At 37.1% G+C, this 27,379-nt stretch overlaps 1 protein-coding gene across 2 annotated transcripts; it reads right to left on the bottom strand.

The window, feature by feature from the left end:
• Positions 1 to 27,379, bottom strand: lhx2b (LIM homeobox 2b). Of its 2 annotated transcripts, none has more exons than XM_041788139.1 (5): positions 27,197 to 27,379; positions 25,587 to 25,789; positions 21,112 to 21,482; positions 13,885 to 14,090; positions 1 to 314 (listed from the first exon to the last, which is right to left on the bottom strand). In XM_041788139.1, the coding sequence occupies exons 1-5, from the start codon at positions 27,377 to 27,379 to the stop codon at positions 24 to 26; spliced, it is 1,254 nt and encodes a 417-aa protein (XP_041644073.1). In that variant the 3' UTR covers positions 1 to 23. The 2 variants fall into 2 exon arrangements, with proteins under 2 accessions (XP_041644073.1, XP_041644074.1); XM_041788140.1 differs by having other exon boundaries at positions 1 to 263.

Here is a 27,379-nt window from a genome sequence, read left to right as displayed (position 1 = left end):
AGAGGGGAAGGGGGGGTTATGGATCAGAAGAGGCTGGTCAGTGTGGTCTGTGATGGGCTCCGGCACTCGTGTACATCTATGCCGCCCGGCACTGAGGTAAGCACGGAGGTGACGGTGGGCATGGTAGGGTTGGTTAAGTCTGTCAGTGTGGTGGGGGTGCTGGAGGGGCTCATGGAGGCGTTGGAGATCTCGGAAGCCGGGCCCGACGGCGTCCCGCCCTGCAGCGTTGAGCCGTCAGATGCCTTGTCCACCCCTGTGCTCTCCTGTCGCAGCAAGTTCCTCCTGAACTTGGCCCGAGCGTTCTGGAACCAGACCTACGGAAAGAAAATGAGATCAGTTTATAAAGGTGAAAGACAATCAACATGAGATTTAGACTCAGAACACACGGGGGTTAAAGAGGTACTTCTTAACCTCTCCCCTCCAATGATCACCTCCCGTCTTTGAGGTAAGCTTCAGCATGTTTTTGTTTTACCCTTATCCAGTGAAAGTACAACAAAATCAACATTAAAATGATGTGACAGATGCACAACACTAACTTCGTAGCTTTAGTAAAATACATTTTATCGTAGATGGTTCATCATTCGTATCTGCAGATATATAAACTTATGGTGAAATTTATAACCAAAATATCTGTCTATGTCAGCTGTAAATATTACCCTATATGTTCCATAAATACCGGCCTTATAGCTAGCTATACACCTATTGTTGCTGTAAATAGCATTTTAAGCTAGTATAGGTCAATCAATTTACAGCTAATTTAGGCAAATAAATACTGCTGATGAAGGTCAATATACAGAGCTAATAAAGGCCTATTTTAACAGCTGATATATAGGCCAATTTACAGCTAATGTAGGCCAATATAGGCCAATTGTACTGCTGATATATGGCAATAATTACAGCTGATATAAGACAAATATATACCACAGATAAAGGTCAATATACACAACTAATATAGGCCAATATACAACTTTATTTACATCTGATTAAGTCCACTATTTACAGATTATATATAGGCCAATTTACAGCTTATGTAGGCCAATATAGAACTATATTTATAACTAATAAAGTCCAATATTTACAGCTAATTTTTGCCAATATTTGAGGTCATATAGGATGACATTTACAGCTGATATAGGACAAAATTTATAGCTGATCTACGGCAATATTTGATACTGATATAGGCCAATATTTTCAGCTGGTTTATACTGATATTTTCAGCTGATGTAGGCTAATATTTGCAGCTAATGTAGGCCATTATTTATAGCTGATATAGGCCAATAGTTGTAGCTGATATAGGCCAATATTTACGGCTGATGTAGGCTAAAATTTGCAGCTGATATAGGCCAATATTTACAGCTGATATAGGCTAATATTTGCAGCTAATGTAGGCCATTATTTTAAAGCTGATCTAGGCCAATATTTAGAACTGACATAGGCCAATATTTGCAGCTGATATAGGCCAATATTTACAGCCAATATAGGCCAATATTTATAGCCGATATAGGCCAATATTTACAGCCGATATAGGCCAATATTTACAGCCGATATAGGCCAATATTTACAGCCGATATAGGCCAATATTTACAGCCGATATAGGCCAATATTTACAGCCGATATAGGCCAATATTTAAAGCTGATATAGGCCAATATTTACAGCCAATATAGGCCAATATTTACAGCCGATATAGGCCAATATTTAAAGCTGATATAGGCCAATATTTACAGCCAATATAGGCCAATATTTACAGCCGATATAGGCCAATATTTAAAGCTGATATAGGTCAATATTTACAGCTAATATAGGCCAATATTTACAGCTGATATAGGTCAATATTTACAGCTAATATAGGCCAATATTTACAGCTGATATAGGCCAATATTTACAGCTGATATAGGCCAATATTTACAGCCGATATAGGCCAATATTTATAGCTGATATAGGCCAATATTTACAGCTGATATAGGCCAATATTTACAGCTGATATAGGCTAATATTTGCAGTTAATGTAGGCCATTATTTTAAAGCTGATCTAGGCCAATATTTAGAGCTGATCAAGGTCAATATTTACAACTAATATATGGCAATATTTATGGCTGATATAGGCTGATATTTACAGACAGTATAAGCCAATATTTACAGCTGATATAGGCCAATACAGACCAATATTTACAGCTGATCTAGGCCAATATGGGCCAATATTTACAGCTGATAAAAGCTGATATTTACAGATAGTTTAGGCTAATGTTTAAAGCTGGTAAAGGCTAATATGTACAGATAGTATAGGCTTATTATTACAGCTAATATTTTGGCAATATTTACAGCTGATAAAGGGCAACATTTATGGTACATACAGTAAATATTTTAACAAGATCAAAAGCGTGTATACCCAAAGAGATTATTTATTGTGATAATGGGCAGAATACCACCAAGACCTGCTGTCCATCCTGAGCCATTTTAGTGTCTCTATCAGTGTTTTCACTTAGTGTCTGCTCACTAACAGAGGAGGTGGCTAACTGATCAACACATAGGAGCATTTAGCAGCTAAATAAACACAAATCAGGATTTCTTTGATGCTAAATGTACACAGAGATGTCATCTTAATCTGGGAAAAACAAAGTGGGATTTGTTTACAACAAAAGTCATGTTCAATAAGGCAAAGTGAATGAGTATTTTTGTACAAATAACAATGAAACACTTTTCATATTCCCTCTTGGTACTCATCATTTTTCTTAGAGGTGTCACCACCAGGACTTCAGTTTTCAAGCTGGTTCTAGTAAAAATCAAGCAATATCTGTTTGATAGTGCAGTCAGAAAAAGACCAGAGGGACACCAGAGAACTGGTCTAGTATCCTGAGAGTGCCAGTTCATCTACCAAACCCCAAACTGCTCAGATGGCAGCAGTCCGTTACAAATATCTCTGCTTTAGTGCATGTCTGTAGGATCCAGGCCGTGCCTGTGCACGTATCTATGTCAGAGGCATGTTCAATAACAGAGGGGAAATTGTAATGTTTTATATTTTGGACTTTATTTAGAATGTTCAGGGCCCACGGTGTCCTGGGATAGGGGTTCCCACACTTTTCAGCCCACAGCCTGTAACTGATGATATGCATAAATCTTTATGAAAATGGGTCAATTGTACAATTTGAATTAATCTAAAATCATTCTTGGCTTTATGGAAGGACTCTTGTTACCCTGCTCTCAGTGCCTCGTGACCCCCTGGAGGGTCCTAACCCCCACTTTGGGAACCACTGCCCTGGGAAACCACATCCACCTGATGGTAGAGGTGTACAAATTGCCAGTATTATGTAGTATAGTACAGTTTGTTAGTATAACAGCTGATATACTGGATGCAAATAATGCTAATATCAACATATATTATTTTGCATCCCTATCAGTTAACATCCAAAACATCTGGATTCATTGCAATAGATTGTAATTATTATTTGGTTAACTAAACCAATACTCTTTTACAAAGTATGTGTAAAATCAGCCTTTTGAATTATTACCACACTGTCAGCCACGCTCGGATTAACTGGAACCAAATCAGTGATGAGAGAATCTTTTGGATCGACTTTGGAATTAGCATACACATGCTACAAATAGCTAAAGCTAACAGCTTTCCTTAAATATCAGTCATTTATTTAATTTCATGTTGTTTCACATATAGTGACCAGTTCTGCACTACACCTCATATTTTCCTCTTAGAATGAGCTTGAGATAAAAATAGATGTTTAGTCCAAAATAATGAAATAATGACTGCATGGTTCAAATGTTAAACACCCTTACTGAAGCCCATATGAACTTTCTGCATTTATTTGGAATAACTTCCTGTTTTCATTTTAATCACATTAAATATTGCTGAAAGAAAAAAAATATCACAATGCCAGTTTTGTCCACAATTGTTCAGCTCTACTTCCATGCACTTCAACCTTAAATCTGATGTTTCTATAACTCTTGGTGAATAAATCTTCATGCATTAGAATAACCAAAAGTTAAGCTCTTAGTATGCTGTGTATCATAGAGCCCTAAGGTTCATCACTGATCCAAAATCACCCATCACTGTTGTTATGAATGTGTTTCATGGTCTTCCCTGTCTACATGTAGACTAAAACTCAGGTGAAGCTTTCTTTACAGAGCTGTTCTTGGTCCACTGTGTTCTACTTTCTGACTAACATGAGTCAGAAGAGCTCTTACATTCTTCGATTCTTACTGCCGGTTCCAAAGGTCAGAACTGAACTGGGGAAAAGGAGCCAAGGTTTGAAGTTTTCTTTACTCAGAAAGAGGACCTTACACCAAACCTCTGTTTGGATGCATTAAAGTGGACATTTAATGACTGTGGACGTTCTGAGATATTTAGAAATGTAGTCATGCTGACAAATATTTACTTCTTTATTATTCCATATATTCTAATGTATTCATGCACCTCTACTATCTCCTCATTTAATACACGGCTGCTCATTTCCTGTCAGAACTTTTGCAAGCTAACCAAGCTAACTCATTCAAAGTACACTTGAACAGTTATCAAAATAAATAAAGGTTAAATAGAAAAAAATCCTTTATATTTGAAATTTGGAGCTGTTGCTGAAAGGTACTACACTGTGTTATTGTCTGTTTTAAAGACAGTGTTAAAAGGAAAAATACTTGTATTGCTATTCTAGGGTTGGGCTACACAGACCAAAAATCATATTTTAGAATATCTTGATGTTGTTATAGATGTTTTCTACTATAACTGATAGTCACCTTACCAGAGTTATAAACTTTGATATGATTCTAGCCAAAGTCAGACCACACTGAAACCTGTTTCATACTGCTGAAACATTGGCAACAATTCTGTAGATTGAGCATGCTGGAATTGTTGATACCCTGAAACATCATGTGATGGTTGTCTGTCTCTATATGTCCGGGGTGTACCCCGCCTCTCGCCCAGTGATAGCTGGGATAGGCTCCAGCCCCCCCCCCGACCACAAACGGGATAGGCAGTATAGAAAATGGATGGATGATTTCAATGTCAGGCCCCAACAGTGTTTAGCCTTTGTGTGAATGGAGTTGATGACCCCTGATAGAAAGAGATCCCTGGCACTTCTAGTGTTAAAACTGAGGAAGAGCACTATAAAAAGTTTTTAGTTCTATTTTTGTTGCTGTGGTAGTTAATCAAAATAAGTCCTTTAATATCTCATTTCAAAATTGTTCTGTTTTTGTATAAAACTGATTTTGATTTTTACTTCCTGTATGGATAAAGACCTGCTTTTATTCTGACAGAAATAAAACACTGGAATGAGACCGACAATTATGACATGAACTTATGTACAGAAAAAGGAACTTGTTATGGATTGAAAAGGAAAAAGAGAGCATTAAAAAGCTAAGTGTTTAATAACAGAGGGTCCAGATGATGCCTGACTTGTTCACTTAGCTTTCTGTGAGTTTTTAAGGTGAAATGAGTCATTAAGGATTTATTCATGGATTAGCCAAAGTTGACAAAAAAAGATGCCATTAATCCCAATGAAAAAAGATGAATGCATTAATTTGGGGCCATAATAAATCACAATTATTGCATTATGGCTGACAGCCTAAATGTTCACTGATATTATGAATGCTTCTAGATGAAAAAGACAAATGATTGTTTCCTAACTAGACAAAAACAATTCAAGCTGATTATCTTGTGGTTTTTAATGAGCATTTGGGCCGGTGTCTTTTTTTGATATTCTGAATCAACATCAACATTCCAGTTTAAATGATCATGTCTGCTTTAAAATAAAGTTATATCTTAACAATGACATATTTCTAAGTCTTAGTTCATTTTATTTTAGCAGAGAGCTGCTCTGCACTCGTATTGGAGTGGAGTTAAAGCGAGGGAGCTCCTCTGCTGTGTACAGAAGGATTGCATGTGTTAGTTAAAGAAAATGTAATATTTGTTTAGTGTATGCGTATTAAAATAGAAAACTTTCTGTAAGAGGATAAAAACAGGCCTGTGTATAGTGTGGAGATGAACAGCAGCCATTACTCTCAGTCTGTATTTTTCTAATGAAGTCAAATTAAAAGCGTTCTCCTCATTTTGCAGAGAAAAAGAGAACCGCTTCATCGAGGTCCTGCACCCCCAGTTTGGATCTCTGGTGCTCCCCAGCATCCCTGATGTCGGTTTATTTTCACATTTGAGTCTGAATTTTCCAATCCTGATCTTTGCTCTTCTTCTCAGTAATATAAAGCAGCATCTGAGCTGTGGTGAGTGAGTCGGCGGTCTGTGCCGAGCCGAGTGTTGGAGCGTGTTAGCGATGGAATCATGACGGAGCCATGGGAACAGGCGGAGGGAGAAACGCTTCAGCTGGAATAACAGGCATGAAAACTCGAACGCATCAAAGCAAAACGACTGCTTTGTTTTCTGCGAGCGTTAATTAAAGCAGCGGGATGATTTCTCCTGTTTTTTTTTTCCTTCTCAGAAAAAAAAAAATTTGATTCAGAAACCTTTTTGTCTCATTTTTCTTCTTCTCAGTCCCCCAGATAATTTGCTGTCGTCTTTTGTGAAATCAAACGCTCTGTTGTGCTTTCTCTTTCTAACTACAGAGCTTTGTGTTTTTCATGCTTCAGTCTTCAGCTGAAATACATTACATTTAGCTTTTTTATGGGTTTCTTTTCATTTAAAGGTAATTTTACATTCCGGTATGAACACACACATTAACTTTAAACAGTTTGCTTTATAGGCTGGAGCAACATTCCTTTAAAATCTAGCTTTTAGTTTATCTTCATCAGTATTTAACAAAATATTTGAGTCAAATTTGACCCATCTTTACTTGTTTTTATCCACTGGATAAAGTTGGATGGCAGGAAAGGAGCTACATTGGATTTAAACACGGGCCGCCAATTTTGAAAACAGAAGCTTTTATAGATATTCAGGGCCGCTGATTATCAGGCCTGATGATCCACCATCATCATCCCCTTTGTTAGGAACTGTGGCCCAAATTTCTACAATCCTTTGTCTTTGAAAGGTAGATTATTTTACAGAGAAGAATCATTTAAGTGAGGGGCAGTTTGGCTTCAAAGTAAGAGGTTGACTTCTTTAGCATTAATGAATAAATAACTGCAGCCATAGAAAGAGAGAAATACACTACTGGTGTATTTACTGGTTTAAAAGATGGCATTTAGTATCATAGATCATAATATTTAATATCAAAATTACAGACATGGGTTGAGAGTGTAGTCCTGAATCGGTTTAGTAGCGGCAGCAATATGGACAGTTTTCTGGTTGTGATTCTGAGTGTCTGAACATTTAATGTGGAGCCCCACAAAGTTCAGTTTTGGGACCAAAGCTCTTTAATGTGTATATTAATGACTTATATGGAGTTTCAAAGATCCTGCAGCCTGTGCTGTTTGCAGATGACACATTTCTTTAGCTCTGTAGAAGATTTGAAACTTTGGCAGCAGGAGTAAAAAATTAAATGGTTGAATCAGCGGTTTTCAAAGTGTGAGGCGGGCCTCCCCTAGGGGGCGCCACAGGACTCTAAGGGAGGCGTGGAACCATAAACCAGAACAAGGTGGCGTGCTTTGCTAGCTTCTGCTGTGCATGAAGCAAACTCAACAGATTTATAGTAAATGTCGAGTCTTTAGATCAGGGGTGTCAGACTCAATCACAGCAGGAGCCAAATTCTGAATCTGGGTCTAACCTGAGTGCCTAACTGGGTCAAAATTTCCCATAGACTGTCAACCTCATCTTCACCAGTAACAAATTATAGGGAAAAAATGGAACACTGATGATAAATGATTCTAACTTTAAAAAAAAAAGAAGTTAAAATCATGATTTTTAACAGTTGATAAATAAAATTCGAAACCTTGAGTTTAAAAGGTAAAAAGATGAGATAATAAAATTTAAAATTTTGAATCAAAAACGTCATATTTGGGATTAAAAAATTACATTAAGGAGTTGAAAATGTCAAGATATGAGAAAAAATCTAAATAAAGAGATTAGAAAGGTGAAAATATGAGATAAAATTAAAAATCAAGACTTGTAAAGGTCAAAATATAAGATACAATTTTACATCATGAGTTTTTAATGTCAAAATATGAGACAAAATTAAAAATACTGAATTATAAATGTCCAAATATGAGATCAAAATTTAAGATTTTGAATCAAAAAGGTTAATATTTGGGATTAAAATTCAAAGTTAGGAGCTGAAAATGTCAAAAGATAAGATTAAATTCAAATTTATGAATTTAAAAAGTCAAAATATGACTAGAAAATTAAAAACATGAAATTAAAAAAGTCAAAATATGACTAGAAATTTAAAAACGTGAATTAAATGGTCAAAATATGACTAGAAAAGTTAAAATTATTATTGTAAAAGGTCAGAATATGATGTAAAAAGTCCAAACCATCACTTTAGGTCATAACAGTGAGATGCAAATTAGAAATCACAAAATGAAAACACAAATTTCATTACCACATTCCTGACTTTTTTTTTAATCAGGTTATTTTCACTCTTTACTCTTTCTAATTCTTATGACTTAACAAGGATATTGTCAATCATCAAGGTTAAATTTACATTGTTATACTGGAGGAAATCTGCAGACATCATACTGTTGAGCCAGTTATAACAGAAACATATGAGCTGGTGGGCCGGGTATAACTGCACCATGGACCGGATTTGGCCCCCAGGCCTTGAGTTTGACACCCCTGCTATAGACTGTTAAAGTTAGGATTGACCTGCAGTTGTCCTGACGATGCTCAACAGTCACACTGTTTATTAGCAAGATGTACAAGCTAATGCCAGCATAATGCTGTTTACCCTGGGTCAGATTTTTGACTGTGACTGACACATTTAGCACCGTAAACACCAAGAAAGCCTCTGAAAGAGCAGGTTTATGGCAGCGACGATGATAAAAAGTGAGTGCAAAGCAAGGCTGAAGGTGGAGGATGATCTGCTGTTATGTAATCCTGCATAGATGCAAACTCAAAGTTCCCATTACATTAAAGCATAGAGCATAATAATCAGGTTGTACTGATGATAAATTCAATACTGAAACTAGATTACTGATTGCCTTGAAGAGATGGGTGTCTAAAATACATGCAGACCAAAACAAAAAGTTATATTAATGTTTAAAGTCATATTTTTAAGAGGGTGGGAGTCCAAGGAATGAAATATTTTCTCTCGGGGAGGCTCACTCTGCCACACTTTAAAAACTCCTGTGCTAAACTGAAAACATGGTTTCATGAAAATATCTATTGGAGCATAGATGGTGATAATATTAAAGGAGTGTCTGAATTTCTTTCTCTGTGTAAGTGTTGAGGGTAGACTGACAAGGAAATCTGACATAGCTCATATCCAAACAAAGCTATCTAAGAACATTTTTATCTTTAACAAAGTGAAGCTTTTGATAAACTAATTTAGAAGATAATAAGGATTCTGTATGGCTCTCTTTGACCATATCTTTGTTTTTGTGTGGAAATTTGGGGAAATAACATAAAAACATCATTTATATTACAGAAAAAAGCAGTAGGAATTTTACATAAAGCTAGTTACAGAGTTCACAGCAACAGTCTGTTTATCATTGTAAAAACTTGCAGACACTCAGATCTAAAAGTAAAATACAAACAGAAAATGTGTCAAAGTCGTTTGATCTTAGAAGGAAATATAATCTTAAGCTTCAATTAGCACGGACAAAGCAGGTGTGTATTTCTGTGGTTGGAGTCAAACTCTGGAATTCTTTACAGACGGGCATGAAGATTTGTGTGAGCATATTTTAGTTTAAGAGAAATATTATTAGACATTAGATTCACTGTAAAGTAGTGTATCTTCTTTGTCTATGGTTATTTTTGTGAATGAACTCTCTAGGGGGGCTTCCAGTAGACTCTGGCCCACACTTTGGGAAACACTGCTCTTCTACATTCACCCTGTAAATGAACCGATAGTGCTGCAGTGTTTCATGTAAAAAATAAAGTTTCAAACGCCGTTGTTTCAGCCTTTTTCTACAGCTTCTTGCTGCTGATTTTCAGGGTTGGAAAGTAACTAATCACATTTACTCATTTTACAGTGATTGTGTGGCTTTTTTGTGTACTTGCATTTTAAAATCAGTCATTTTTATATTTTGAAGTAAGTATTGAACCTCACTATGTTAGACTTTCATATTCTCCTGTTGTCATTGCACATTTAGCAATCTTTTCACTCAGTATCAAAGTTACTTCTCAGTACTTTGAGTAAGCTTAAAGCGACTTACTTTGACTTGAGTAGATTTTTAGACAGTAATTTTATTTCTACCATAGTACATTTTGACCAAAGTACTTGAACTTTTACTTAAATATGATAGTCTTGTACTTCTTCTGATTTCATGCTGTCCTCCTGCAGTCGATGATGATGCAGCGATTATACTTCATCAACAATAAGCCTCCATTTAAGCAGATCATGTTCTATGATTATCAAAGCAGTTCAAGGATGAGTGGTACATAGAAGACTTTTTATTTTTTAAATGTATAAATTAAGCCATATTTTAGACCACAGGAACCCTGTGTATAGAGCATGGGTGTCAAACTCAAGGCCCGGGGGCCAAATGTGGCCCACAGTGCAGTTTTACCCGGCCCCGCCTGCTGCTATGAGGTCTGCAGATTTCCTCCAGTATAAAAATATCAATTAAACCTTGAAAATTAACAAAAAAGCATTGTTCAGTGATGAAAATCTAAAAAAGTAGACAGTAGAAATAATTAGATCAAAAGTCAGGAATGGGGGAAAGAAATTAATTTATGTTTTTATTTCATATTTCCATTTTGCATCCCAAGAATATGACTGAAACTTAGGATGTTTATTTCATATTTTGACCTTTCAAATTAATAATTTTGACCTTTCTTCTCATAATGTGGCTTTTTAGCTTCACAATTTTTCATTTTAAATCAAATCTTGACCTTTTAAAATCCTAACTTTGACTTTTAATCCCATGTTTCCACTTTTCAAACTCTTGATCAAGAATTTTATCTCATATTTTGACCTTTTAGCGTCACAATTTTGAATTTTATCTTCTATTTTGACTTTTTAAACTCATGGTTTTAACTCTCTATCCTCATATATTTGCCTTTTAAAAACCTTATTTTGACTTTTAATTTTGTATTTTGACCTTTAGGACCTATAAAGCTGACATTTTATCTCAGATTTATTGATGCCAGGATATTTAATCATGTTGACTTTTATTTCAGAAATCTGAAAATCATTTATAATCACTGTTTAATTTCCCCCCCAAATTACCTGTGAAAACACGGTTGGCAGTTTTCAGTTAAGCGCTCAGGTTAAACCTAAATTCAGATTTCAGCCTCTGCTGTGATTGAGTTTGACACCCCTGGTTTAGAGGCACCATTATGCATATAGAGATTATGCTGGGTCAAATCTGACTGGCATGAAATCAAGAGGAAAAAAAGCCATATTAAACTGAAAGTCCAGATTATTACAGGATATGTAAAGACAGGGATGCACAAGATTAGATATTTGCTGATATCAGATATGCCAATACCTACAAATCTCTTACTGATGAAGATACACACCATAAATGTAGCTCAGAACTAAATTTCAGATTTTAAAACATACTTTCAAGTTTTAGGTGTGAAGATTAAAAAGCTGATAAAACTCTTTTGGTTCTAAAACTCCACAAACCTGTTCAAACTGCCGATATTTACCGCAGCTGTTAATATCGGCAGAAATGTTTATGCCTGCTGGTGTCTGGCATCCTAAAAACAAGGCCTGTACTGTATAAATTTTAAAAAACTGCCAGTGGGGCAAGGTTGACTCATTTTGATGATGCATGTTAATTAGGGATGCATGGTATTACCTGCATGTTCTTGGTATCTGCAGATATGAACATTTCTGCATTTTTGGTATAAAAATCTGCATGTGTCAGCTACAAATATTGGCCATAATAGCAAATAAGTTAGTGGAGTTTTAGGTCAGACCAACAGACCTACGTCAGCTGAAGTCTTTCTCTTTATTGATGATCATTACTTACACTTTAAAGGCTGTTTTAAGGACTAAAATTTGTCTATTTGTTCATCCTAAAATTTTAAATTGTGGGTTTTAGCAACTGAAAATTTAGTCTGAATTACATTTATCAATGTCGTTATTGACTAAAATTATTTTGCAGATCAGCAAAAATCCAATATCATGCACTCCTACTGTTAATTCTCTTTCAGGGTAACAGGAGGCTGCAGCCGATCCCACCTTTCTTTGGTGAGAGGCGGGGTACACCCTGGACTAGTTGGGCTGACATATCGAGACAGCGAGGTATTTAGAGTCACCCAGTAACATATAAAGCATGTCTTTGGTCTCTAGGAGGAAGCTGGAGTACCTGGAGAAAGCCGATGCATGCACGGAGAGAACATGCAAACTCAGAAAGCAGTGAGGCTTCAGTACTAACCACTGAACCACAACTACAGCCCCTCATTTTGATGATGCATCTCATTTCAGGAATCCTAAAAAGCATGGTTTTAATTTCCTGTACAAGAAATCATTATGGCTGTCTATTCATGTCTCAGCTAAAAGAGGTGATTCTGTGTGATAGTAGATATTTTTCTCCTACAACCAGCAGTCTTACACCTTAAACACACACTCTCCCTGCTCTCTGAAACACAAAGTAAGAATTAATCCCTCATTTATGAATGCTGAATGCCTCTTTATATGTCCTAAACAGACTAGTAGTTCAAAATTTGGCAGAAACACTTGTAATAAGGGAGTTCCTGCCCCAGAGGTTAAATCTGACCTGAATCTTCCTGTGAAAACATGAAATATGAAGAGTATGTAAGGGTTAAATAATAATAGAAGAAGAAGGATTAAAAAGAAATAGACAATCTTTTTCTTCAGCTGCTTTTCAGTTTCCTTAAAACCCTCCAAGAGTTTCAGTCAAAGGAAAAACAATTTTAGAATAAAGCTGCAGATCTGGCTTCTCTCTGGAAAGCCTCACTTCATATATCAATACTTGGACGCAGAGTGATTTGTATTGGAAACAAGTGAAGTCTTTCACCTTTGTTGGCATCTCTCAGCGTGTCTTCTGAAGCTAAAAGGCTGCTGTGGCCAGAAGTAATCCTGTGTGCACTCTGTGCAGATTTTAATGCCCGTAAGAGTGACAACAGCAGATCCTGGGGTTGATTCTTTTCCATTTCTACCCCAGATTTTCCATAACACCAGTTTTATTAGGAGTGACGAGAAGACACGGGCATCAGACTGGGTCAGACATGCTGCAGGTGTTATGGTTTACCAAGTGACCGTGCAAACTGGTGACTTTCAGAGGAATGCACCTGTGGTTTGTGGTAATTACAACAGATTTTGGATCTACAAATTCCTGCATTTCTGTTTCGTTTTACATAAGTGACATCTGTATATTTATGGCAATAATATCAAAAATGCAAGGCAGGGGTTCAGACGGCCTTGTCGTTTAAGGCATGCCCTCTGTACAGGGGGTTCAAGTCCTACCTTTGGCACAATTTTCCCACTTTGTCATCCCTATTCCTGATTCTATCCACTGTCCTCCTCTATCAATAAAGGTATAAATAGCCCAAAAATATACCTTTAAAAATGCAGGCAAAGAGGCATGCATTTACATCTTACTTCAGCATCTATTGTAATTATTACATCCATAGATGCATTTGGCTAAAAGTCACCAGTTAACACAGTCACCTGTTAAACTGAAACACTGGCTGGATCAAGCTCAGTATTTCACATTCCTATGGATTGAGTTTGATTGTGTACTACACTGCTCCTAATATTTGTCTGGGGTTGTTTTTAAGGTTTTAAGGTTAATCTGAGTTTTGGTTTTGTGTGGTCTGTCAGTGCTCTCCTTCTCTCTGTCTTTTTCTGGTAAAGATAAACTTGTCCTCCATGCACTGGTGTGGTATAGCAATGCTTTATTAATGCTTTATTAGTTACCTGTAGGACCCGCTTGGTGAGGCCGGTCTTCTGGGCGAGCTGCTTGAGGTCCTTGGCGTCTGGGTTGTGGTTGATGGCGAAGTAGGACTTCATGGTCCTGAGCTGGTGGTGCTTGAAGGACGTCCGCATGCGCTTCGTCTTCTGACTGGAGCTGTACTGAGAGTCCCGGTCCATGGACTCGCCGTCGTTCTCGTTGCAGCTCAGAGCTGCTGACCGACAGAGGAGAGGAGAACGGGTCAGATAGAGAAAGAGTTGATCCAAGCGGTAATCAGGATCATGAAGATTTCATGTGAAAGGCCGTCCTTCTCTTCTAGATCCATTAAGAAGAGCAGATCTTAAAGAGGGGACTATTTCTAATAGAATGAATAAACTAAATCTCTCACTAAATCAAGGAAACAAGTATGGGACAGTGTTAGGAATGATCCTCCTGTTTTTAAAATAATAATGGCCTATATGGATATTTGAATGTTTAAATAACATTATACATTTCTTCTGACTTCATCTGGACATTGTTGAGTGAAATGTTGAATAAACTAGTGCTGCATTGTATCATAATTTCAATGTGAGGCTGTGGAACTGCAAAACTGCATAAAAGGCTGGAATTATTTCTGCATTAAGTACTTAAAGGTTTGCAAACCTGACTGCAGAAAAGTTTTTAAGTTTATAGCGATGCCACTAGAAGTACCTTTATTTTCAAGAAAGGAAACTTTTTTATTTTATTTGGACAATTTTTTGAAAGCAGCCCGGTTAAATCTTCCAGGTTTGTATTTTTTTATGCTCCTTAATATTTTCATGTTTTGAGTTGAGAAATACGCTTGAAAACTGTCATTATGCTCTTCATGTTTACCCAAGCAACTAGACTCATGGTACCACTTATTATTCTATTGTAATGACAATCACAAATCACAACTGCACATTAGTACCAAATCGTGCTGAAAAAACAGGGATGCCAGGCCTAATGAGCAGTAAAAAGATTGTTTACAAGGAAGGACCACTAACACACATACTGCATCGGTTTATCTCATTATTAAGATTTGTTTTGGGCATTTTTATGTCTGTTTTAAAGAAGGACAATGGATATTTTTGGAAACCCAGAGGAGAGAGTGGGCAACGACATGCAGGAAAGGAGCCACAGCCTGCTTTACAAGCCAGCAGCCTCTGCACATGGGACATGTGGGCAAAACCAGCTTCTGGCACTCACATTAATATGCTTTTTTAAAAGCTTCATGTTGTTTTGCCTTTGTTGGAAAGGATAGCTGAAGAGAGACAACGGGGAAAGGCACGCACCAAACATACACCAGGACTAGGGCTGGGCAATTAATCGCAAATTAGATTAAATCGCAATATGGCCTGCTGCAATTTTCAAATTGCAGAAGTTGCAATGTTTCTTTAACTTGAAATGTGTCAAAATATCAGTATAATAATTAATTTTTTGCAGCAGCAGAGATTTTATACACATAATGCAAACATTCAAGTGTCAACTTTTTATAGTGGTTTACAAAAATCCTCCTTTTTGTGTTTTATGTATGTTTTCCTTAATCAAAATGTGTGACATAAAAATGATAATGCCCTTAAACAAAGCAAAGGACATTACATTTGCAACAAATAGTTTGCTCAGCCAACATGCTTGCACGTAAATTTAATAAGTGTACTGAAGATGTCAAGAGTGATTTGGTTAGGTCATATTGCACTTCATTGTATACAGCACACCTACGGTACAAGTACAGTGTTGCAAAAATGAAAAAACTCCAGGTGGCATATAATGAAGCATTTAGGATTTTACTCAGGCATCCAAGATGGACAAGTGCAAGCCATATGTTTGTAAGCTGTAATGTGCCCACTTTTCATGCTGTTCTTAGAAAGCATATATAAAGTTTCATGTGTCAACCTAGCCAGTCAAAGAATGAAATCATTATGGCCCTAGCAATACCTGCACAGTGTGACACAAAATATACGTCAGTCTTCTGGAAGCACTGGAATAGACGCCTGTATGTGTTTTAAATCTATTTGTGTTGTTTTTGTATTGTCTGTGTTTTTGTATGTATTTTATATGGACCTGAGTCTGGAATAAAGTTTATCAATATCATTCTGTCTCAAACTGATGAAGCCTAGCGTTACTTCACGAAAGTCATACCTCAGCGGCAATCAGCTGGTAGCCAGCCTCACCTCCCCCACCCCAGCCGCCTCCTTTATAGCTTAAAGCTTGTTGCACCCCCATATTCAGACTCATGCTACAATGGATTATTGCTTTGGAAATAATTTCATTGTTTTTTAATACACATGGTCTCATTTATGTAATTATTAATGCTTGAATTTGTAAAAAAAAAATACACAAGGTTAACCCAAGAATAATCGCATATTAAATCGCAATTCCAATATTTGGGGAAAAAAATCACAATTAGATTATTTTTGCAAAGCGTTCAGCCCTAACCAGGACCAGGAATTGATCCTGCAGCCAGTGCGTTGAGGACTGTAGCATCTGCATATGAGCGCCTGCTCCATGAACCAAGCCAAACCAGCACCAGAATAATGCACTTTTTGGCCACAAGATGATCAATATGGAATATGCAGTCTAATCAGGAAAAATCATGTATTTATAAGGTGGCTTTTTATTTGAGTTTGTCTACTTATATGACATTTTATCATGTACATATTGACATTATGCAGCTGCCTCTCTGCCTGTGACATTTCTTTAGTGACACTAGTATTGAGAGAATTAGATGATGTATTGCTATCAACCTCAAAAATATCATTTTTTGGTGCCCAGATCTACTCATATCCGTGCCTTTTCCCCTCCTTTCTTTAATTTCATTCGAAGGATCCACAAATTGTTGTGACCCCAGTGATCTAAAGACAAAGTAGCCACTGAATGTGAATTCAACAAAACCGACTCAGTGGGTTCATTTGAAGGAAATATGACAAAGAAATCTCTGAAACTCTGCAGGTCAAGGATTCAAATATGAGGCCTACACAAGAGAGCAAAATACTACTGAAAGGAAAAAAAAGAAAGAAAGAGAAAGAAAGATTTTTGAGGTGATCTAGGCTGTAAACGTGTATTTTCTAATCTGTGAACTGACAGCTGCTTCTTCCAGCTGCAGATGGTCCTCCTCTCTGCACCTCCTCAGTCTCCCCATCTCTACACGTCTCCCTGTCCTTGGAGGAGGTGCTAGCCTGGCTTCACAAAATCCACACAAACGCACACCCCAACACACGCACACTCACAAAACACATGTATTTATCTCAGCCTGCAAATTTCTTGGCAACATCTTAAGTGTTGCTGCATGCATAACAGTTCGCGTTCAATATCCGAACGCTGCAAATGATGAATATGAAGTGAGTGAAAAGCACCAGAATAACACTTCACTTAATTAGCCGATACACACCAGGCAGAACAAATGCTGCTTTCCATCCAGAGCATATGCTGCAGCGTTTTTACAGAAAGCAGCCTGTTTTCCTGCTCCTCATCCATCACACACAACGTCTTATTCACGTTAATAACATCTGAGAGCTGCAGGCTGCTCTGGGTCGCCACATGTTCTCATGTGACGTTCAGGTGATGTTGTTTCAGGGTGGAAACAGGAGAGGGCGCACTGCCTCTGCACTCTGCTCTGAACTGATCCACCTCATGCTCTTTGCCTCTCTCTCTTTTTACCCACAAAGGTCATTTTAAAATCCAGTCACACAGAGAGAACTTAGCGAGCTTGTTTGTTTCTTTTCTAGTAAGAAAAATACACTTTTTAAATCTGCATACACCTGACAAGCAAAGATAAGCATCTCATTTAAGGATATAAAAAGGCCGAAATAAGTAAAAAGGAAAGTGGTTTGCCAATTTTGATAACATGTCTCATTTCCAGACATTTGACCATTCAGATTTTGCTTTTTTCTTTTGCAGAAACTTTCTGCAAATGCCAGAAGCATGCAGGCCTTATTTTTTATTTCTTTACATAAGATGTTTATCTGGACTTGTTGAGTGAATGTGGACTAAAAAAAATGTAATGGCATGTTTTTGAACAGAAATGAGACAAAACTAAAACAACAAAAATATGTTATCATTTTAGCAATTATACTTCAGAGCTGGGGATTGATTTTTAATGTAGGTTTTAATTGGAAATACAATAACTGAGAGCTTGAACTTCTGCTAAATATAGTTCCTCTTTTTGCATTTTCAAAACAAAAGCATAAATCCTCCTTTAACTCTGAGAGCTTAATGAATAAGCAGCCAAAATCTCCGTCTCTGCACTGGGTGCATTTATTGTGAAAGGCTGCTTTACTTCTATGGAATTTCAAACTTCCAGAGCTGCAAAAGAGGGACTCAAAAGTTTCTACTGGTTGTGCATTTGCTGTCATTCATCCATATTTATACATGTATTTTTTAAACTACATTTTGGGACTATTTGGGCCATTTTTACTTGTATGTTATGATTTGTAACACTTCAAATGAGAAGATTAATGGCTAAAGAAGTCACAGTTTGTTTGTCGGTGGTCTGACGGATGAACAGATTTGGTTGCTTTCTTGGTTAGAGGTTGAAATGGTCAGAAATGCAAGAATTGTACATTTCTGTGTTGTGCTGTTGATGCAGGGCAGTTGTGCAGATTTTGCAATAATAAAGAGGAAAGAGTGGCAGCCCTTGGCTGGATTACTCATAAGATTTTAACATAAATGTTAACTTCTGTTTATTCTGAGCAGAATAGATTAATTGTTAACAGATTAACAGAGTATTTTTTTGATTAGCTGCACCCGCCTCTGACTTTACTCAAGAATAGTTTTAAAATAATGGCAGCGTCTTAAATAAAAGTGATGCATCTTCTTCTAGGGAAGAGTCAAACTATCCAGGAGGAAAATAAAAGGAACGATTAGCATCACAAAGTGAAGAATACAGCAAATTCTTCTGCAGCTGCTGAGCTGATCAGAAACGTTTGAAAGAAGAGAATCGATAAAAGTGGAAAAAATGTAAAAACGAGCAGAGAGAAAGTTTGTTTCTGTCTCTGAGACGAGTCCTGATTCTGACATAAGACTAAGTTTGTAATCGTTTTATGATCAGATGGTTAATTAACTCAAGTCAGAGCATTAAAAAAACCAGAGCTGTGCTGTAAGAGACTTCTTGTATTCCCTGCTCTCTCTTCCAGTGAATAACTCATCAAATCACATTGATCTCTGGTACACACCCCGTTTGGCCCCGTCCCAATGCAGAGAGAAGTCTCCAGCAGTGTGTGAGTTGGGGGAGGGGGGGTGTGAGGGTCTGTAGATGTCTATGGAGCCTGACAAGTGGAAAAGGGCGAAAGCAAAAGCCGGAACATCAAAAAAACTTTTCTTTTTTATCCCCCCAAAGAGGACATGGGAGAAAAAAAGTCGTTTCTTTTCAAAGAAATCCAAAATGAAATATGATTCAAACTGTGATTTTAACTGGTTACACTTTGAAAGTTTGATTTATGAAATCTAAAATACAAGCAAGGTTGAGTTAAAATGTGTTCGGCTGCTGCAGATCGTTGACCTCGTGTAATCTGAAGCTGTGGGGAAACTTTAATCCGCACAAAAATGCAAAACTGTGGAGAAAATGTGTTCACAGACTGATGGTGGAGGCCCGGCTGCACTGACTTTTCTCTCTTCATTTAAACGGGGGCTAGCTGACTGTTTTCACTGATGCTAACATCAGCATGCTGCTGTTATTTCTGAAAAAAAAAAAAAAAAAAAAAAAAAACGGCTTTACTTTTTCTAATAATGCCTCAACAGAACAAGGGCTGAATGATTTTGGAAAATAATCGACTTGCAACTTTTTTCATGAATATTGCAATTGTGATTTGATATGCGATTATTCCTTAACTTTCTTTTATTCCTTAACAAGGGCTGAACAATTCCTTAAAAGTGTCTAATTCTGATGATTTTGACTTGTATTGCAAATTGTATATGAATTGTTGCATTGAAGAGTTTTTGTCATTCTTATGTTTAATAAAAAAAGTACAAAAATGAAGAAGGTAGGATTTTTTTGTAGACTATTCTATAAAAAATGGCACCCGAATGTCATGCATAACATCTCTGCTGCAAAAAAGAAGTTAAACACTGGTATTTTTACACAAATTTCAGGTCAAAGAAACATTGCACCTTTTGCAATTTCAAAATTGCAGCAGGCCAAATTGCAATGTAATCTAATTTTCAATTAATTGCCCAGCCCTGAACAGAACAGGCCTTTACACTAAAACATTTCTGTTTAGAGCATCTGCTCAGTATATTATCATGACTTAAGTTCACGTAAAGCAAGTTATGACAATCTCAAAGCCTTGCATCCTTCCTAAAGAAGCCCAGAGCTCAGGTTGGGAACCAACAATTTAAGAAATAAAGAATCAAATCAACTCAGAAAGTTAAAAATGAAACACAGCTCTCTATATCATGGTTTTCTGAATGTGGCATTTTAACTGTCTCTGTGCATTTCTTTAAACTCCCTCTGGAAATATTTAAGGAAAAGTTAACAGTCATGGACAAAGAAATAAGCCCCTATAGGAATGTTTTCCTAAATGAAGCCTGTCAGTCTTAATCGGCTCGTTTTCACGCTGTAGTGCTTCTTAAGAAAGCGACTTTTCCTGCTCTATATGTTTAAACTTTCACTTTTCGTCCTTTAAGTTAAAGATGCAGAAGAAAATTTGGAGGTAAAATGCAACACAAGCATGCAAAAACATCCTCTCAGATATGATGTTGGCCGATGCATGCAGTTTTTATCCAGTTTAAATTAATTGGTTTATTATTTTGTTAATTGCATGCAGACTCTTGCACACATTGCGCCTTGCAAGTTCCACCCATTTCTCCAAATGTTGCCAACAGATTTGTGCAGCTTAGATGGAGCCCCATCTCTCTCTTTTGGGCTAAACATGACTCAAGATCACTGATTTTTTTTTAAATATAGCTCTGATCATTGCAATAATTTGGATTTTATCATTTTGAAACACACTGTATTTTAAAGTATAGACAGTGCCTACATTTTTGCACAGTTTAGTCTGTGTTTTCCCTGCAAGTTTTTATGATTAAAAAAACAAGGAAAATGCTGTTTTGGACTTCTATTTTTGTGGCAAAAAGGTTTCAAAATTTTACAAGAATCATAATAAGGTTTACACTTCTGGTAAAGTGACAATATTTCCTAAATAAATAAATAATTAGCAGTGATTATTTTCGTTCCTATCGCCCATCCCTAATCAGAAGTTCCCCTGTTTAGGAGCTTTTCATCAAGCGTTTCTTACCCGCATTGTAAGCCGCCAGCTCGGCTCCAGGCCCCGGGCTCTTCCTCTTCCTCGGCCGGCCCTTCTGCACGGTCCCCACGCCGTTGAAGTAGGATAGTCCGAGCGTGTTGGCCGGGCCCAGGCCTTTATGCGGCACCACGTCTGCGTGGTTAAAGTGAGTCTGATATTCTCCCTGGATGAGAGTCTCAAAGTGCAGCCGACAGTACACCAGACTGTCCTTCATGCCGAAGTGGTCCCCGGTGGTCAGCATCTTGCTGCACGTGCTGCACGTGAAACAGTTCAGGTGGTAGACAAGGTCCCGGGCTCGCATCACCATCTCCGAGGCTGAGATCCCCAGGTGGCACCGGGCGCACCTCTGCACCGAAAATCTTCTGCGGACAACACAGAGAGGTGATCAGCGGCTGGGACTCTGCGCCACAACCAAACAGTGCGCTTTTACGCAAACAGGCAAACAGAGCATGCTCCTCTAGAGTCAGACAGATTCCATTAGTGGAGCCAGAATGTTCTTTACGCATGATCAATGTTAGCCAAACTTAGCATGGACTCACCAACTGACGATCATCCCTAAACTTAGCAGGCAATTAGGGGAGACCGGGGGCAACTGAAACACTTACTTTATTTCAAGATTTTCTTCCATTAGTCAGGGATTGTTGGAAATACTCCACTCATATTTTACTCAACAGTGCAGACATGTGCACTTATAAATAAAGCTTTTCTATTTATTTACCTTTAGAGACAAAAGCCTCAATGAATCAAAGTAGTGAGAATATTCCTAAAACAAAAGCCAAATAATCACATTTTTCTCAACTGTCCAATAAATTAATTTAAGATTAAATTATGTTTGTTTTTAACTTCTTTTGGGTTTCTTTTTTAATCCAATACATACCAGCTTATTCTGCTGTTTCGTGTGTAGATTAAATAATCTAAACTGACTTAAAAGTATATTTAAATTTAACAAATGTTTGAGTAAAAAGTCAAACTTGAACAAAATAGAAAACCTGCCATGTTCACATTAGCCTAAAGATAATTATCACTTTAAAAAGAGGGTTAAAGCACCAAGTTAAGTTTTATTCCATCTTTAAAGTGTGAAAATGATCCAACATTTTCTAAAGTTAAAATCGACATCTATCAGTAATTATAATGCTGATCATTTTGGTGATAATTTCCACAGATAAGACAGCCCAGGTAAAATCTGCCCTGGCGTCTGTCAGCTGTTCGCCTGTTATGTTCAAGCTAATTTGGAACCTGGAACCTTGAAGTCACAGTCATGTAAAATAAAAATGCTGCCCATCCCACCACAAAATGTTGAATGTAAAAATATTTTTCAGTTAAAACTTCTGCTATCCTGCTCCTTTTTTAGCAGACAGCAAGAGAACCCTACTGAGCATGTGCAGACTAAGTGTGATCACTCTACACTGTAAGCCCGGATGAGTTGAATTTACTTAAAAATTTGGGGGAAACCGGTTGCCCTGAAAAATTCAGGTAAAGTTTAATGAAAACTTGAGTGAATTTAACTGGAGTTTGAAGCACAACAAACTAGATGCCAAGTTGATTTCACTTAAAATCTCTTAATTTGCATAATTATTCAACTTAATATTTTAAGTCCATCGCACTAAATTACAAGTTGATTTAATTGAAAATAATTTGGAAAATTAAATTAACTTAATATTTTCAAAATGTGTACACTGTAAATGGCTGTTAGTGACCCACTGGACCAGTAGCTGATGTCACTGTGCCATCCAACATACATAGACATTATTAATGTTAACATCGCCCCCTATCTAACTGAGACAGCAACTTCACTCATGGTGCGCTTTATTTATTTATTTTATTTAACCAGGAGAAAGCCTCTTTGAGGTTAAAAATCTCTTTTTCAAAACTGTTCTGGCCAAGACAGCAGCAGCAAACAGAGTGCATAAAGGTTTAGTGCCCAAAGGCATTCTGGGAAAACTGCAGATTTCTCATATGATGTTGTGTTTTACAGTGCAAGATGCTTCGAACCAAGTGAGGGAGAAACCGGGTCGTCTTAGCTTCTGTCTTAGATGCTTCAACAAGGAAATTGCGCAATTTTGTTTCAAACAAGCCAAGCCAACTTTGAATTCAACACCTTGAAGCATTTGATATTATAAGTAAACCCAAAGTTTAAGTTAAAAAATACAAATTTTGAGGTTATTAAACAAGTACACTCTACAGCACAGGTGTCAAATTCAAGGCCCGGGGGCCAAATCCGGCCAGTGGAATGATTATATCCGGCCCGTAAGATCATATCATATTTGTATTCTAACCGGCCCACCAGTATGTCTGCAGATTTCCTCCAGTATAATAGTGTCAACTTCAACTTGATTATTTAAAATATCTTTGTTAAGCCATAAAAATCTGAAAAAGTAAAGAGTAAGAAAAATTAGATAAAAAGTGAAAAATATTTTCAATTGTGCATCTCATTACGACTCAAACTTATGATTTTGTCTTTTCATGTCATGCATTGACCTTTTCAACTCATCATTTGGACTTTATATGTCACATTTTTATCTTTTAGATTCCCAATTTTAAATTTTATGTCATATTTTCACCTTCAACTCATTAATTTGGCTTTTTAATCCCTTATTTTGACTTTTAAACCAATGATTTCAAGTTTTTTCCTCATATTTTGACATTTTAAATTCAAAATTTTTACTTCTTATATCATATTTTGACCTTTAACACTCCCAATTTTGAATTTAAATCATATTTTTAACTTTTTAAGTCATCATTTTGAATTCTAGCTCATATTCTGACATTTTCAACTCCACATTTTGACCTATCAGACTCACAATTTAAAATTTTAAATCATATTTTGACTTTTAAACTCATGATTTCAAATTTGATCTCATATTTTGACCTTTCAACTTATTATTTCAACTTTTTCCTCGTATAATTGCTCTTTAACAACATTATTTTTCTATTTTCAATATCGTGTTGTGATCTTTTGAATTAATAAGTTTTAATTTTTATCTCCAATTTGAGCCTTTAAACTGATCATTTTTACTTTTTTTGATTTCCCAATTATTTATCATCAGTGCTGTTTTTTTTTTCATATTTTATCACAGGTGAAAATGAGGTTGACAGGTTCGGCCCTCAGGTAAGATCTAAATCCAGAATCCGGCCCCTGCTGGGACTGAGTTTGACAACCCTGCTCTACAGTCACATTATAATAGTAGAATACACCAAAATGACTTAAGTAATGCAAAAAAAAGTAATATTTACTTAAATTATTTGATCACTAACAACTTTTGGGTTAACAGTGTGGGAGGGTTGTTACAGCTGCCCCTGGTCTCCCCTATCCAGGCTGTTTCTAATGAGTAATGACTGTAAGGTATGGTCTACTCAAATGTCATATTCTTCAGCGTAGTAAAACGTGTGTTTTGTTGTGCAAGTTTTGTAATTAATTACTTGAGAAGGACGTGGAGTTTGGGGGTTGGTAAGTGTGGGGGGTGCACCCTCAGAGAGCTGCCAAACCTAAATGTTGCTCTTTAATTCCACTTTATACTGTCACAGACAACATGACACAGTCTTTACTTTCCTTTTGTTTGTCTCCTTAAACAACTCATTAGAGATTAGACTATGTTTCTTGGAGAATATCTAGGAAGTGTCTGGCCTAAAGACGATGAAATGCTGCTATTTTAGCAGGGAAAATAGCTGTCGTTCGTGAAAAATCACAGCATCGGTGTTTTAGGGCGATGAGGTGATCGTGCGTTTTTACGCACACAGCCAAACTTTTACGCACCTAAAAACTGAGCATGTCTCTCCAAGTTACTCTGCTAAAATGTACCCAGAGTGATTTAATTGAATATATAAGACACGAAGGAAGTTAAAGGAGATTATTTAAATTGAAATTATTTATAATATTCTCTAAATTTGAGAAAAAATGTCTCCCAGAAAGCCGATGATTCCTGAAGCTTCGCTGTCAATGATTAGAGAGGGATGGGGAGTTTGGGGGGAGGGGGGATTCTCCCCTAGAGAGCTGCTAAACCTAAATGTGGCCCTTTCATTACAAGCTTTCAGAACCACAGACAGTATAAAACAATCCTTTCTTTCTATTTAAAAAATGTCTTTAATATTTATTTTCGATAACAGCCACTTCCCCCGTTGTTTTCTTTAACAAACACGTGATTTTATGAGCTGACTGAAAAACAGTCCAATAAAGATGAAAACAAATTTAAAAAACAATAAAACTGTCATTTGTGAAAAATGAATGCTTCTGTGTTTTTTCTAGTGCTAATTGTGAAGAAAGAAATGACACAAAATAGTGCCTTTATCCTAAAATCCAAACATTTGAGGTTTATCAGAAATAATGTCGTGACATCGACTGCATGGAGATCCTCTAGAACATTCTGCCCTTGTTTATGCGTGGTGTCACGTTTCACAGAATAATAATAATAATTAGCCTGATTTGAGTCCCATTTTCTCTGTCTCTCTCTGCGCGCCCTCCTCCCTACCTGTAGTAGTCCTCTTTGCAGTAGATGCTGCCGTCCTTGCTGAAGCAGGTGAGCTCAGACTCCAGGTTGAGTTTACACTCGCAGCACTTGAGGCAGCGCATGTGCCACTGTTTGTCCACGGCCAGCAGGTAGTACCGGTCCGAGATCTTCCTGCCGCAGCCCGCGCACAGAGCGACGCGCTCGCTGCTCAGACACGGCATGGACTGCGGGATAAAAAACACGGGAGAGGACGCAAGAGTCAGACATGAAAGGGAGAATATTCTTCACATCAGCCTGACAGCTTCACATTAAAGCAGAGAGAGAAGAGAGGAAAAATCCTAGAAAGTCACAGGACGAGACTGGGCGCTTTGTTTTTCACATTATTATTCGATCACCAACTAGGAAACGTCCTCACACAGCCAAACCAGAGGATTTTAGAAATATTATAAAAATGTTCCCCTCTCAACAACTACTATTGTTTCTCTCAGGAACACTAAAATAATAATAACACAGCAAAAAGAGCTCCAATGTGCATTTTAGTTCGAAAGGATTGACGCAAACTTCCTCCTTCGATGAAATAGAATTTAAACTCGCAGGCCTTCATCACTGCTGCCAACAAAAGCAGTAATTTAAATAATATGTGTCCAACTCTTTACTAAAGCAAAGTCCAAAAACAATGAGAAAATGCATTTATTTTTCCTTCACAGGATAAAAAAAGAAAAAAAAACAGTAATTTGATTTTAAAGTGGATTTGCTACACGCTATGCGTAATTGTGGATTTTCCTATTTTCATAACGTTATTCTGGGTTTGACCAAGGAACTATTTATTTCTTCCATCATTAAAATCCTTAAAAATATTCCGTTAATATTTAATTTTATAAATCAGCTCATCAATATCTTTATTTCTAGGCCTTTACATGTAAACATGCACACATTTCTTCTCATTTGTAAGGGAAATTTACTGAAATAAATATTTTTGAACCATATGTATGTTGCTTTTTTGTAGTTTTATTCTAACAAATAACCCTAAACTCTTTTCTCATTGTTTTTATTATTTTCTATTGACCTTTTAAGCTATTAAATCTTTAGAAGTATAATTATTTATCAAATGAGAATGAAAGAGAATGATTGCTGCTAATGTTTGAGATATTTTATTTTATCTGAATTATATTTTCCTTGAGTCTTGGGGCATTAAAATGCACCCTTTTGTGTGGTTTAAGTTCACGGTTAGAGGCATTTTTACGCACAGGAAAAGCTGATTTTAGGAAGTGTTAATGCTTTGTTTCTAGTGGAAATGTGCAGCTCGTTCAGCTCACTTTTACGCACAGAAAAAGCTGATTTTAGGAAGAGTATTCATGCTTTGTTTCTAGATGAAATGTGCAGCTCGTTGGGCTCTTAATTCATGTTTTTGCAGCTCTGATTGTGGGTAAAATAAGTTGAAGAATAACAATGACTGGGCCTGTTGGAGGAAGTTTACCAGCCTTTAATACAGTAGTTCTAAGCTGGCACATTTATTAGACAGCCTCTCAGTGAAGTGAAAGAGCTGAATCAAAGAGCCACTGTCACATGTTTCCAGGCTGCCATGCTGCCTGCGCTAACAAGCCGACAGGGCCGAGTGAGTCTCTCCTTACCGTCTCTGACTCCCCCATATCGATGGCTGAGCTGATGGCTGCTGACTCGCTCTTTCCTCTCCGGTCCATTTCTTCCACCACACCGTGCACGTCGCCTCCAGGGAGGCCATGGAAGAGCATCGTCGCCGCAGAAGGGAGGATATTGTAACTGTTCTCTTCGGATCTGCAAGCCAAGATGTCCAT

The sequence above is a fragment of the Cheilinus undulatus genome, linkage group 5 (assembly GCF_018320785.1).
Source record: "Cheilinus undulatus linkage group 5, ASM1832078v1, whole genome shotgun sequence".
Lineage (NCBI taxonomy): Eukaryota > Metazoa > Chordata > Actinopteri > Labriformes > Labridae > Cheilinus > Cheilinus undulatus.
Note: the sequence above shows the minus strand (reverse complement) of the source record. Positions and strands in the feature narration are given on the sequence as shown.

What these genes read in the sequence shown, in the direction of transcription:
- lhx2b (XM_041788139.1), bottom strand. Translation starts at nt 27,379, where the DNA reads ATGGACATCTTGGCTTGCAGATCCGAAGAGAACAGTTACAATATCCTC. An exon ending in TGCAAAGAGGACTACTACAG is followed by an intron (nt 21,483 to 25,586) that starts GTAGGGAGGAGG and finishes TGTTGTCCGCAG; the next exon opens with AAGATTTTCGGTGCAGAGGT. An exon ending in TCACCAAGCGGGTCCTACAG is followed by an intron (nt 315 to 13,884) that starts GTAACTAATAAA and finishes TTCTTTCCGTAG; the next exon opens with GTCTGGTTCCAGAACGCTCG.